The sequence below is a fragment of the Carya illinoinensis genome, chromosome 15 (assembly GCF_018687715.1).
Source record: "Carya illinoinensis cultivar Pawnee chromosome 15, C.illinoinensisPawnee_v1, whole genome shotgun sequence".
NCBI classification, from domain to species: domain Eukaryota; kingdom Viridiplantae; phylum Streptophyta; class Magnoliopsida; order Fagales; family Juglandaceae; genus Carya; species Carya illinoinensis.
The window spans coordinates 15,920,943-15,935,487 of NC_056766.1; the positions used below are offsets into that span (position 1 = coordinate 15,920,943).

At 37.2% G+C, this 14,545-nt stretch overlaps 1 protein-coding gene across 1 annotated transcript; it reads left to right on the forward strand.

The window, feature by feature from the left end:
- The first annotated feature begins 7,052 nt into the window (after positions 1-7,052).
- Positions 7,053-9,396, forward strand: LOC122296701 (zinc finger BED domain-containing protein RICESLEEPER 1-like). Its single transcript, XM_043106501.1, has 4 exons — positions 7,053-7,185; positions 7,368-7,510; positions 8,162-9,145; positions 9,379-9,396. The coding sequence occupies exons 1-4, from the start codon at positions 7,053-7,055 to the stop codon at positions 9,394-9,396; spliced, it is 1,278 nt and encodes a 425-aa protein (XP_042962435.1).
- The last annotated feature ends 5,149 nt before the right edge of the window (positions 9,397-14,545 follow it).

Sequence of the window (14,545 nt, forward strand, 5' to 3'; positions counted from 1 at the left end):
CAATTTAAAATACATTAATTTAAAATAAATAAACCAATATATTAATTAAATTAAAAACAACCCTTCAGTGAAAATACACGTAAAAACGGGTTATCACATCCTCCCCCCCTTGAAAACAAATTTCGTCCTCGAAATTTGCAAGATCAACCACCAGCGCCAAAAAGATACAGGATACAACTCTGAATATAACTGAGAGATACATATCATCGACAACTCCCAATAAATCCAATGGTTATTATCTTCACACCATAAATTACTAATATCCACGACGTCTCTGCTTTACCTTCCAAACTTTCATCCCATTCCAACTTTGGTAACTTAATAGCCACTTCCAAAGTTAACCATCCATAAACCAAATTGCACGATCAAAAAATTAATCTCCCATTAAAACTTCGAATCACTACTAATCCTTCAAAATCAACACAAAATATTGAACTTCTAAGAATCTCCAAAAATCATGCTTTCGCGCGCACTCTGATAACTCACCAACATACATAAAGGCTATATCCTCAAAAATTAATATCATGAAGTACAAGCTCAATCCACACCTAACCACAAGAAAACGTTTACCACATTTCCATAGAAAATCATATACTTCTAAAAACCACAAATCTCCACTCATTCCTCAATTGGCCATCGCTGCCCTAAACGAAAACCAACATTCCGCAAAAATGCATCCATTGATTGATGACGGAAACCAGTACTAATCAACCTCTAGGCCCCAATTTGCAAACACATAACATCATCCCAAAATACACATGTCTCTTCTAAAGATAAGGAACATCTCCAAAAGGCCTAAATCCTTCCCAGCCAACCAACGAGAGCGCCTATAACCTCTATCCGATATCCCACACTTCAAGCTCATTTCCTATATTTTGAATAACATCTAATCTTGCAATAACTAACTCACCATAAACTACCATTGACTTCACCTAGACATAATCGAAACGCTCTTGGTAAGTCACCCACTACTTGTACTCTAAAAAACTCTAGTTTTAGCACAACTAATTTCTTCATAGCACTTCACAATAAATCTCAAGATAGGCCATACTGTTTAAATCTTCAATCCATCAAAAACTATTAAACAACACTCATGGATCCTACTGCTTTATTAGTTCATACACCACACATGGTGACCTAACGATCTCTTTCAAGTTAAATAACCATATCCCCAATTCTCCCAATTGAATACTTGATCTCCAAAGAAAAGTATAGCCTCACCAATTTAAATTCCTATGACTTCAAGTCGCAATTAATTCTCAAGATGAATACAACAGTCGTTTCAAACCATCATTCCAATGGGTAACCCGATTCGACTGTACATTCTGTTCAACTTACCAAAAGACCCAGAGCCAAAATCTCTTGAATTTAATATTATCACACAGATTCCTCTTCAACTCCTACCAAGCCAAAAATTGCTGAAACTAGGACCAGCACTCCCCAGAATCCATACGCACTTACCATTACTACTCATCGATCTCATGCACTCTTAGCCAACACCAAAAATCATTCAAACGTACAAGTGATCCATTATCACATTTCCATCACCTAGACTTATATCCTCAACTCAACAAGAATCATTCCTGAATCTACTCAACTTATATCCTTAAATCAGCAACTAGCCATTGCTTAAAGTTTGGTACCGAGAATGACCTTAAACTTGTTAAGAATCCATTCCCAAAAGTCTACGGATCGTATAGCCTCAAATTCAATCATATTCAATACCAACACAAAATCTACTATTTCCAACACCCTGATGGACCTATATCTTTCGAATCAATAGAATCATTTCCTAAAATCTGCCACTACAACCTCGAGTTAACAATAATTATTTTCTAAACTAGCTCGATATCTTCAATCCTCAAAGAAATACACGAAATAGATCATTACCGCTAATCCTCAAAGAAATCTACTCTAGAAAAATTTTCATATCAATAACTCAACTCTAATCAACCCCATTTTAATGGTTACAAACTAATCACTCACTAGAGTAGATCAAGCTACAGCACTAAGTCTGTAAAACTAAGAACTCAATTCCAATTATAAATCAGTCCTTCAATTCTGCAATTCTAAAACCTTAAATCAAACAAGAATCATCTTCCGGAACCTCTAAGATCAAAGAACTTACATCCCATAAAAGAAAAATCGACTCTCAAATCCTTCAAATTCTAAAACATTAATAGATAATAAATCATTTTTTTTGAAATTCTCAAGATTGGTAGCTTTAATCAAAAACATTCACCTTAAAAGCTTGTAAAATCTAAAGCCCCAATTGTCACCAAATTATTCATCCGAATCACGAAATCTAAAACTCGAAATTTAATTATGTCCCCCCCAAAGCTTGTCGAACCTATCACCTTAATTACCATAAACTTATTTTCCTAAAATCTATAAGGCCCCAAACTTTAAAACTTTAATGAAATTTCATAAAATCTATCCTTGAAATTTGTTGAACTTACAAACTACTACGTTATAGACCATTTCATAAACTCCTCGGAACTAAAGAACTTAATTATTCTACTTCCCTAAAAGATCACCCAGATCATGCCATGACTCTAGCATTCTGAGTCTCCGTAACCTCGCCTCCAACATTACCAAGAGTCACTGCGTACATTCGAGCCCGAGCTAAATGCCTCTGGTTAGTTCTACCACTGCGACGAGCTCCACGGATTTCTTGAACTCGACTAGGGCACTCACGAGCAAAATGCCTCGTCTGACCGCATTCAAAACATTGATTACTACCCAGACGACACTCACCCTCATGAGCTTTATTACATTTGCCACAAACTGGAACTCAGCCTCCCATACGCACTCCCGAGGCTACTTATGGTCGAGTCCCGGCCCACTGAACAAACTTCTGAGGCGAACCCGAACTACTTCCTTCACCAGTAAAACTCCGCCTCTTTTGTCCTGAAGGGGAGCCCATATTCAGATTATTCTCTCGCTCTACAAGAGTGACCACATCTACTAAATCCTGAAAAGTGGATATCCGGTGGCTGACCACCATTCGGCGTATATCAGAACGTAGACCCTCCTGGAAACTCTCTGCCTGCATCTCCTCCGAGGCGATGAGGTGGGGAGCAAATCGCCCAAGTTTTATAAATTTTCGGGCGTACTGTTCCACTGTCATGCCCCCCATTGGACCAAATTTAAGAACTCTCTTGCCTTTTGCTTCCTTACCGATGCGGGAAAGAAGCGGTCATTAAACTCTTTCTTGAAGCACTGCCAGGTTACAGCGGCAAAAGACCCCAATCCTTAAACAAAATTCCCTTAAACACATCCTTAAAGTTCGCTGAACCTACACTCTCCTATCCTATAGCCTCGTTACATAAATTCTACAAAACCTTGACCTCAATCATCTTAAGCGACTTAAAGCTAATCCCTCTCCTCATTGCTATGTGAGTTCCTGCCTTACAAAGATTGCCTAAACCATGACATTCCCTTCAGACCTCAACATCATACAAGCAAACCACATCGCTAAAAATTCAAGCCTACTACACTAAATGTTCTTGCCTAATAATAGTATCCTCGATTATACCGTCTTCCTGCCACAACACAACATTTGACCCCCTTTAAGAAAAACAAATAAAACCAACAACATAAAACCAAAAACCCAAACCAAACCACATAACAAGAAAAAAAAAAAAAAAAAAAAAGAAACCAGCATGCAATAACACAACTAAATAAATACATACAAGCAAACAAGCTCAAACAAATAAAACAATTAAAACATATCAAACAGCAACTTTACTTAAAATAAATTTTAAAACACAACTTTAAAAACATTCTGGTACTACCTACGGGACATGTGGTTTTACCCAGAGCCAAACCGCTCTGATACCACCTGTGACGCCCCCAAATCCCCACGTAGGGACACGGAAAAATCGAGACGTCCGGATGATGACAACCCAGCTCACCACCCTAACGACGAGTGCCAAGTGTGTGCAAAAGCAACATATGTGCACAAAGAAAAACGCAGCGGATAACGAAAGTCATATAACTAAGTACCAGAATTTTTCTTAATATAATACAAGCTGTTTAAAACATACATAAATAAAATATTACAAGATACAAACATAGGTTTAAATCCAAATACAAAACATAACATCAGCAACTCGGCGGAGTCGCATCCTCGGGCTCAGCCTTCTCCTCCTCATCCTCGAATCCTGCACCAAAATCTACGGAACCAAAAATGGTACCGCAGATAAGTAAAATCCAAACACCACCAGATAAAAGTATATAGAACTCAAACAATATGCATGAAGTGATGCCAATGCGCAAAACCCATAAAACATAATTTTCCACACACGCCAAAAATCCCATTTGGCCCAAAAACATAACCTTTCCAAATATCACGCCAAAAGTCACATTTGGCCCATATATCCGTCTCAAACCATTATCCATTTTATCCGTATGCACCATGACCTCCCCTAGGGGTCATTCGCACACCCTGGCTCCAGTGCCACACCGCAGAGTACCACCACGCATGTGACACCTAACGAGCGATGCCCAGTTCCACGCCCCGCGTGTTCGTAGCCAAGCATCCTCTAGCCCTCGCCAGCAAAGGGCCACGGAGTCGGTGCGTAGAGCGATGCCCGGTTCCGCGCCCAGCGCGTTCCTAGCCAAGCATCCCCTAGCCCCCGCTCCCGTCGTCGCCCAGCGACAACCCAGGGGATATCACTCAGTTTATTCCACTCCCGAGTGACCAGAGGAGCTCCACCGAGATAATACCCCATCCCGGCTTGGGGTCGTGATACACACGCACCCGTAAGTCCACTTACGCCAATAAAACAGGCTTTCCTCAATTAAACAAAACCACACGTGCATGCACCATGTAATGCCATAACAATCCACAAAAATAACCAACCAACATAAATCAATAAAACAAGCAACTCCGTCCTCCATCCATCCGACCCCCGAACTCCTCGAACTCAGTCCGGAATCAGCCAACCAGCAGAGAAAATAATTGAAAGAGCAATATATATTTAAATCTGAAAATAGGGTTTGGAAAATACTTACAGCGCTATATGGTATTTTTAGAAAGCTTGCGGCGTTGCAAACGGCGGAAGAAAAGCAACGTAACAGTGTAATTTACACTGTTGCCGTGGGTAATAAATTACCCATTTTCGAACGGGGACAAACCAAGGCACGAAATTGATAGGAAAAGGTCTTGAGATATTTATGAAGCTAAAGGAAATGAGTTTTGGCCGTGGGTGGTGGTGGAAATGGCGGTCGAAGGCCAAAAAGGGGCTGAACGGAGTTGAGCTCGTGGGAGCTGCTCCGGCAACGGATCGAGGCTGGAAATGAGTGGTTTAGGTCGGCAAGAGGTAGGGGAAGAAGCTGTGAAAAGATGGTGGCCGGCGGTGGTGCGACGGCACCAGAATCGGTGAAAAACCGTATGGCTTGGAGGAGCTCGTGGTGGCTAACGGTGGCTCGGATGGAGGTGAAACTTGGTGGGGATGTTCACTGGTGAGAGGGGAAGAAAACTGGGTGGGTGGTGTAGGCCACGCCGCAGGCGAGAGGGGCAAAAACAGAGCAGGTGCAGCGACTTCCGGCGGCTCTCGAAAGCTAACGGCTGGTCCGATGGCTCTGAAAATTGGTGGGGATGATCTCTGGTAGAAGGGGAAGAGAATGGTGGTGACGGTGCACCAAACGGTGGCCGGACGGTGGAGAACTGGGCGGTCAAAGGGGCGGCGACGGGAAGGAGAAAAACAGGCTGTTCGGCGTACGCGGGAGAGAAAGGAGAAGAAAGAAGAAGAAAAGAAAGAAAAAGAAAGAAAAAGAAGGAAAAAGAAAAGGAAAAAGGGAAAAAGAAAAAGAGGAAAGAAAAGAAATGAGGTTCAATCCTCACTCAGGAGATCAAAAACCGATCCGCCGAAAACGATATTAAAAACCATAAAACGACTAAAATAAATTAAACACAACATCAAATAAATTAAAACCAATTTAAAATACATTAATTTAAAATAAATAAACTAATATATTAATTAAATTAAAAACAACCCTTCAGTGAAAATACACGTAAAAACGGGTCATCACAATAGGTAAGCCTAAAATATATATGCTTTCTTATTATTCTTGGACATTCATTTGGACATTTATTGAAAAAAAGTTGATAATTTCAAGTGGGATTGGTAAATAATATACCAGATACCATGTAATGAATATGAATTTTTTTAGAAGCTAAAACATCATCCTCTTTAGCATGTGGATCTCCATAATGATAAAACATTTGGATTTGCTTCTGCTGCTGTGAAGTTGGGATCACTCGTATCTCCCATAAATTATCTATTTGTAGGCTTATGATGGGCTGATTGTGAATAAATGATTGAGGAATGTTTACGTTTATGTCTTGTTTATGATGATTTTAAAACGGAGCCAGTGTTATGTATATTATTCTTACTATTGTAAGTATTACTTATTTACTCTTCGACACATTACGTATTGCTTGTGAAATTCGAAGTACTTCATTGTGTTCCGAATTGAACTTCATTCATAATTGGTTATGAATAATAATAAAAATAATAATAATAATTCAAAAATACTATTTAACCACAATCAAGCATTAATCAAAAAGTGTAAGACAGATATGTTAAACACTAACATAGCATATGAAATAAGAGCTTATTCAATTTGTACAGATACTTGTTTTAGCATTATAGCATTAAACAGAAGTTTGATGAAAACTTGTTCCATGTCGAGCAAAAATAAAATCAACCATAGAAACATAATTGGTGTAAAAATAGAAAAGCAAAACCACTCAATCTTGGTTAGTTGTGCATCAAAGTTGATTTCCCTATCTTTTGTCATTATCATTTTCACATATCTTTCCTTATTTTATGGTTAGGAAAAACTGTAATTTCTTAAGTAATTTTGCTAAAACTTATTTTATGGCATGGATTGAATGGTTTCTATACATTTTAGAATTGAGGTTTTTTTTTTTTTTTTTTTCTACTTTAGCTATTTGTAGCTGCTTTTTCTTCTTAAAAAATATTAATCTATAGTATTTGTGTCTAACATTGCCACTACTTGTCTAAAAGTTCTTTTTAGACATGTCTAAACAAGTACCAATTGTTGAATGCTCATCTGCAAGTCCATTGGTAGAGACTGAAATTGATGGTATTATTGGTGAAGAATTTAATGCTATAGAGTGTGATAGTGATGATGGGAACAATGAAGTTGATGGTATTATTGGTGGAGAAGAAAACCCAAGTGCCTCTGTGGATCCTAAAAAATATGCATAACAAAGGAAGCCTAGGGAGAAAACTTCTGCAGTTTGGAAAGATTTTAAAATAGTGGAGAAGAATGGTATCAAGAAAGTTTTGAGTGTAACTTTTGCAAAGATCTCTTGTTTATTATTTCCTCAGGTTCTACAACTCACTTTCATAGGCACTTGACTAGTTATCTTCCGCACGTAGCTGCTTCTAAGAGGCAAAAGGTTTTGACTATAGACATGAATGGTCCTAAATGTGTGAATGTAGTAAAAAATTTCTCGTATGATATGAAAAAGGTAAGAGAACTAGCTTCTCACATGATACTTTATCACGAGTATCCTTTTTCCATGATGGAACATGTGGTGTTTAATAAATTTATGAGAGCTAATACTCCTTATTGGCAAAAGATAAGTCATAATATAGCAAAAAATGATTGTCAATCCACTTATGAGATTGAGAAAAAGAAGCTGAAGATAATATTGGAAGGTGTGAATAAAGTCAGTATAACAACCGACATGTGGACTTCAGGTCAAAAGATCTCATATATGGTTATTACCTATCATTTTGTTGATCTTGATTGGAATTTACAAAAGAGTCTTAAATTTTTGTAATGTCCCACCACCACACAGCGGGGTTATTATTGTTGATGCTCTTCAAAATTGTTTCACTAATTGGAGAATTGAGAACAAAGTGTCTACAATAACAGTGGACAATACTAGATATAATGATGTAGCTTTAAGGGTTCTCAAAGATGTTTTCAGTTTGAAAAAGAAGTTATCTATTGGGGGCAGCTTTTTCATGTGCGTTGTTGTACACATATAACAAATTTATTGGTCAAAGATGGACTTGGTGAGATTAGTGAAATTGTCGATTGTGTTCAAGAAGGATTGAAGTACTTGGTTGCATCAGAAGCTCGTATCAAGTAGTTTAGTGATATTGCAAAACAGTTGCAATTACCAAGTAAGAAACTTTTTTTGGATGTTCCTATCCGATGGAATAGCACTTACCTAATGCTAGCTATAGCCTTAGAATTTAGGGAAGTCTTTCCGAGATATGGAGATAGAGATCAAGGTTTTAATTATGTTCCAAGTGTTAAGGATTGGACCAAAGTGGAAAATGTCTGTCAAATTTTGGCAGTTTTTAATGAGGTGACAAACATTATCTCAGGAATCAAGTATCCAACTACTAACTTATTCCTTCCTGAGGTATGGAGAATAAAAGAGGTGTTGAACAAGAAGTCTCTTGACCAAAATGATTGCATACAAGCAATGGTTGTGAAGATGAATACAAAATTTGATAAATATTGGGAGGAATGTAACTTGCTTATGGCAGTGGCTACCGTTTTGGATCCAAGGTTCAAGATGATGCTGGTTCAATTATGTTTTCTAGTAATATATTCAGAACCAGAAGCCACTAGAAACATAGACACCATCTTGAGAATCTTATATGAGCTGTATGATGAGTATGCTGAAGATTATAATTTAGCTAATGTAGAGTTAAGTGGACATGAAAATGCTCGAGACATAGGTTCTTCTTGTAGTGGTTCTATCAATATTGTGAGGAAGAATGTGATGAGTGGCAAGTCTATGTTTGAATCATTCGTTAGAAGGAATGATACCATTCATCCAGTGAAACCTGATTTGGATGTTTACTTAGAGGAAGGTGTCTATATTTGTAGTGAGGATTTAGATTCACGTTGTGATGCTTTGGAGTGGTGGAAGGTCAATGATCTAAAATACCACATTTTATCTAAGATGACACGTGATATTTTGTCAATTCCAATTACTACAGTGGCTTCAGAATCTACATATAGTGCTGGTGGTAGAGTAATTGATCCTTATCATGCATTAATGTCTGTTGAAACAGTAGAAATGTTATTATGTAGAGCTAACTGGGTTCGGGTACTTCATGGCTTGAAAAAATCATCGAATGTAAGTATAATTTTATTTAATGATCTTTTATTATCATCTAGAACTTGTCTTAACTAATTTTATCTTTCATTTTCTAGAGAGAAGAACCAACTTATGAGGAGATTTTACTGCCTTGACGGGAATCAAGTGGCAAGTTGTATATTTTTGCCTTTTTAGTATAATGCTATTTATTTTTAAATTGTTATTTTGTTATATCATGTTGCTAATTATATCATGTGTGTTTTGCATTATAGGTTGATGGTGATTGGTAACTGGCTAATCTCTTTTTTTTTCTTTTTTTTTTTTCCTTTTTTTTTTTTTGTGAATTGATCTACTAGAAATACTACAAGAAACAATGATAGAACATGTTGTTTAAGACAAAAGTTGTAATTATTTTTGTGGACCAAACTTATTGACTCATTGGAGGTTGGAGGCTTGAAGCTGTCCAACTAGATAAGCTTGGGAATTTGGGATTTTTTGAAAGCTTGGATCTAGGGAATTTCATTACTTGAATATCTGACTTACTTGAATTGCATCCCTTGTTTTTTCTAAAAGTATAATTGTGTTGAATGGAGAAATATAGATAATTATAAGAAGATTTTTTGTAGTGTTTCTTTTTGTACTTGGTGCTCAAAGACATGAAATTTACTATTTACTTGTGCTGTTTATCCTGTGAAGGTCATTTGGATTATATATGATCATCAAATTTTATCCTTATTACATGGTGTATACAATGTATATATTTGATCTTACTGGACAACTAACAAGGATCTTACTGGATATGGTTTGAAGTTTGATAAAGATTTGTAAACAAGGGTAAGTTGGCTTGTTTTTGGATACTTCGTCCAATTTTTAGTCAGATTTTTGAATGTGTGCCATGGAGGCTTTGATGTTGTTCTATCAATCTACCACTACCTTTTGTGATAATTTTTGGTTTATTATTATTTAATAAGCTCTGAAGCTACTAAGAACTAAGTCATTGAATTGGGTTATATTTGCAATGGGCATTATTTGTAAATTTGTAACCTTTTGAAGCTACCCAATTTATTCTTTTTGTAAGTTTGCTGGAAATTTTAACTGTAATTAATGATTTATCATTTGAAATTATAATTTATTATTTTTTAAGTTTGCTGGATTTTGTAATTGTAATTAGTGATCTACCATTTGAAATTGTAATTTACTATGATATGATATCTTATATGTTGGAATTATTATTTTACCTATTTGTAAGTTGTAATTATATTGTGACAAGTGATGAATCATTGATTTATGTCTAATAAGCAGTAAGAGCTCAATTTAATATATATTATCATAATTCTAGTTAAAGTTGATTAAGAAAAATAATCTCATTTGTACTTCAGCCAACCAAAAAAAGAAAAAATGTGGGTTAGATTTAAACTGAGCTCAATTCGAGCTACTCGAGTTCAATCATAATTTACTTTAGACGAGTCGAGCTCGATTAGAAATTCTCAATATTTTTCGAGCTCGAGTCGAGTTCAAGCATATATATATGCTAAACGAGCTCTTAACCCCCTGTTCGAATTCGATTCAGTTCGGTTCGTTTGTAGCCCTAGCCATTTCTAATGATTGGAGGAAATATAGTCAACTGACTAATCAATTACAAAAGAAATTGGTGTAGTACCTGACTAATTTTTCAAAGGCTATTTGGTAGTGACAGAACCAGTGTTAGGAAATTCAATGCATCAAGTTGCTGTCAAAACACACTGAAACAAACTTGAAAAAGTTTTCATTTATGTAATTTATTCAGTCTTTTTTTTTTTAATCTTTTATAAGATGTAAATCAGTGTATCTAAATTTTACTAGTCAATTAAGATCAGTTTCATATAAGAATTACAAAAGAATTTCAAGTGATCAGACCAACGCGGGGGAGGGGGGGAAATTGAAATAACCTACTGTGCTACATCTAAACACGCGTTTCACTTTAAAATTAAAAAATAAAAATAAAATAAAAGCCAAGTAGGCTGGTGTGCAGAGGTTGAGTATATAGTAGGTAGTTGTATAGCAGACTTGTGAGGCAGAGCTATCAACCTTATGTCTAAAGTTACGAATCATTCCTGCTCTCTCTCCAGAGATGAGTTCTCTTTGCAACTATAAGTAGTGTAACCTTAATCCCTCCTTGCTACTTCCCTCACAAACTCCCCAGATAATTCACAATCTCTAACTTTAATCTTTCCTTATATGGATATGGAGCAATTGATTCACCAAACGGAAGCTCTTTCTTGGGAAGGCTTCGACCTTTCACCTGACCACGAAGCTGCAATAGGAAATGCTAAGTTTTAGCTCTTATTGGAAGAATAGTTGCAACACACCCACTGAATAGGATCTCCTAACATGCTTCTTTCAGAGTAGCTTGGAGCTTCATCCAAAAATTTCATATTGAAGATCTAGATGTCAATCTTTTCCTTTTCACTTTCCAAAATGCTATGGATAAACAAAGAATTTTGAACCAAGTTCCTTGGACCTTCAAGGGGCATCTTCTCATTCTCAAAATTGTCCTGCAAATTCCACATGGCATGAGATTAGTCTCAACACCTCCCCTTTCCACGTTCAAGTTCTTGGTTTAACCAGAAATCACATGACGGGAACAAATGCTGCAAAAATTGAGAGAGCCCTAGGCAACTATCTGGATGTGGATGTTGATCCACTATTTGGTTTTGCATGTAAGAAATTTATCCGAATAAAAGTGGAGATCGACATCACTAAACCTCTGATACAAGGACTCTGGGAACAGAGGCATTTCAACTTTGACACTTGGGTTTCTTTTAAATATGAATGGCTTTCAGATTTCTGTTATGCCTGTGGTAGGATTGGACACACTCAAATTTACTGTAATCATTTAAACTCTATCCCAAGACATATGCCGTTCGGTCCATGGCTTCGATCGGAATCTCCAATTTTCATGACTATCAACCCATCTCAACATGCACAAGTGAGAATTCCCAGACTCACAATAGATCATTTTATTGAGGATGGTTCAAACATTGGTATCCCTCAATCAATCACTAAATCGAATGTAAATGGGGTTTTTGGATTTTCTGCTCTAATATTACCCATGTCCCTGACGAATGTGGACAGGAAAGGTTCAAAATCAGACAATTCAATCAAAAATGGAAAGGCAGCAATGGTAGTTGAAAACCCCATAATAGCAAAGAACAAACTCGATAGAAATGATCTGAGTAAAATTTGGAAATTTTTGCAAGGGCCGATCAAGGTAAACTCCCCTTAGGAACTCATTACTTGTTCAAATCCTTATGCATTAAGCCTCAAATCAAATGCAGAGGAGAATTTAAGGAAGGATTATAAAGATCTTACCTCTGGAAGTTCAGCGTGGAAAAGGAAATTGGCCCCTAATTCGACATTAGAGCATACCCTTTCAGCCCTTTGCAGTGGCACATTAGAGATCAAGCTTCTTTCAAATCAAAAGGTGAAGAAGTTCTCATCCATTGTAGAGCACAGAAGCTCATTGCAAATCTTTAATGCTCCTCCAACAACCAGAATACCTACATTCACTCAGGGCATTTACTCTCCTCCACCAAGATCCCATCAATCACAAAAGATCTTCAAGTCCTTCCATCACTCATAGGACTGGAAAACCCATACCAGCTCTCCCATCAGTGTTGAATACGGAAGAATGGATCTCTCGTTGGTTGAAGACTAGCGCAGAAGCTCTGTTACAAAGTCAGTTGAAGGAAACCCTTAGTAACTAGATGAAGATATAAACCACACATAAGCTGGTTGAGTCATCAATACCGGGCTCAAAAGACACAAACAAAACACAAAGTGACCCAGCAAGAGATCAGGCGACCCAATCCTTAGGTACTCCCTTTTGTAATAACTGGAAGCATGGGCCACCCTTTAATGCTCACAATCCACTGGGAAAAACACCAAAGGACTTAAACTACAAGCCCACTATTACTTTTCATCCAGTTCTCTTGAAGCCTGGGCCTCCTTATAATATCCCAAATCATCCTCACACGGAAAGCCAAGTTACTCTCGTCCCCATGGTTGAGACTGAAGCTTCATAGAAAAGAGCAGCCTCTCCCATCTGATTCAATTCCGTCAAGATCAAAAATGTGAAAAATCACAAAGGAAGGAATTCTAAAACTAGAAGGCAGTATTAAAGAAATTGATGATGAAGAAAAACAAGCGGCAACAATTCTATTATCTATTAAATCGAAGCTCTCAAGGAACGCCAAAAAAAAAAAAATAAAAAAATCTAAGGAAGCTGCGAGAAGTAAGCCTTATAGTAAGACAACTAAAATAACACCGTTGCAGGGAATTGCGAAGAAAGCTGATGAGGCAGGCATTACCTGCCTCCAACCCCCCCTCCCCCACACGAAGTTCCTAGTTTGGAATTATAGGGAACTTGCCTGCCCCAAAGCAATCAGAAGTATAAGGGCCTTTATAAATAAGTTTAATCTGGATATTATCTTTTTGTTGGAAACCATGGTGCTTTCTGATAGCACCTCTAGTATTGTAAATAGACTAGGTTTTCACCATTTTGTACATGTCCCTGCCTCAGGAAAAAAATGAGGCCTTTCATTATTATGGCAACCGGGTGTGGATATTGAACCGGTTCATACTAATGCCAATGCTATTTCTATTTTGGGTTTACTCTGATCCCCCCATAACCCTTGGCTAGTAAATTTTATTTATGCTCTAGCACAATGGCATCAAAAAGCAAACTTCTGGACTCACTTGGACTCAACTCACAATTCCTTCACAAACCCTTGGCTTTGCATAGGGCACTTCAACAACTTACTAAGCCAACAAGATAAATATGGTGGTAGGCCAGTAACATCCTCATCCATATGCAGCTTGCAAAGCCTAATGGATTCTCATGGCCTCATTGATGTTGGATTTTCGAGACCTATTTTCACCTGGACAAATAATCGGATGGAAAAGCGATGATTAGAGAACGCTTGGACCATGGTATTGCAAATGAAAAATAGCACCTACTCTTTCCGGATGCCACTATCCGGCATGTAGTTTCCTCAGCATCGGACCATAATCCACTCTTACTCAACACGCTAAAGATAAAGAAGATCTCTCTTCTTTTAAGTTTGATGAATTCTGGATCCGAGAACCACTTAGTAATGTAATTATTCAAGAAGCATGGCGCCAACAATTTTATGGGAATCCAACCTTCATTCTCTACAATAAAATTAAATGTACTAAGAAGGCTGTTAAGGATTGGAATAAAGTCCATTTTGGAAAGACGGAGCTAAACAATCTTCAAAGCAACCCACTAAACCCATAGAGCTTACAAAGAGAAAAATTCATTCACCGCAAGCTTTAAGAACATTTGAAAAATGAAGAAATTCTTTGGAGACAAAAATCAAGAATCAGCTGGCTTACCACAGCTGATATGAATACAAAGTTTTATTATTTATCTACAAC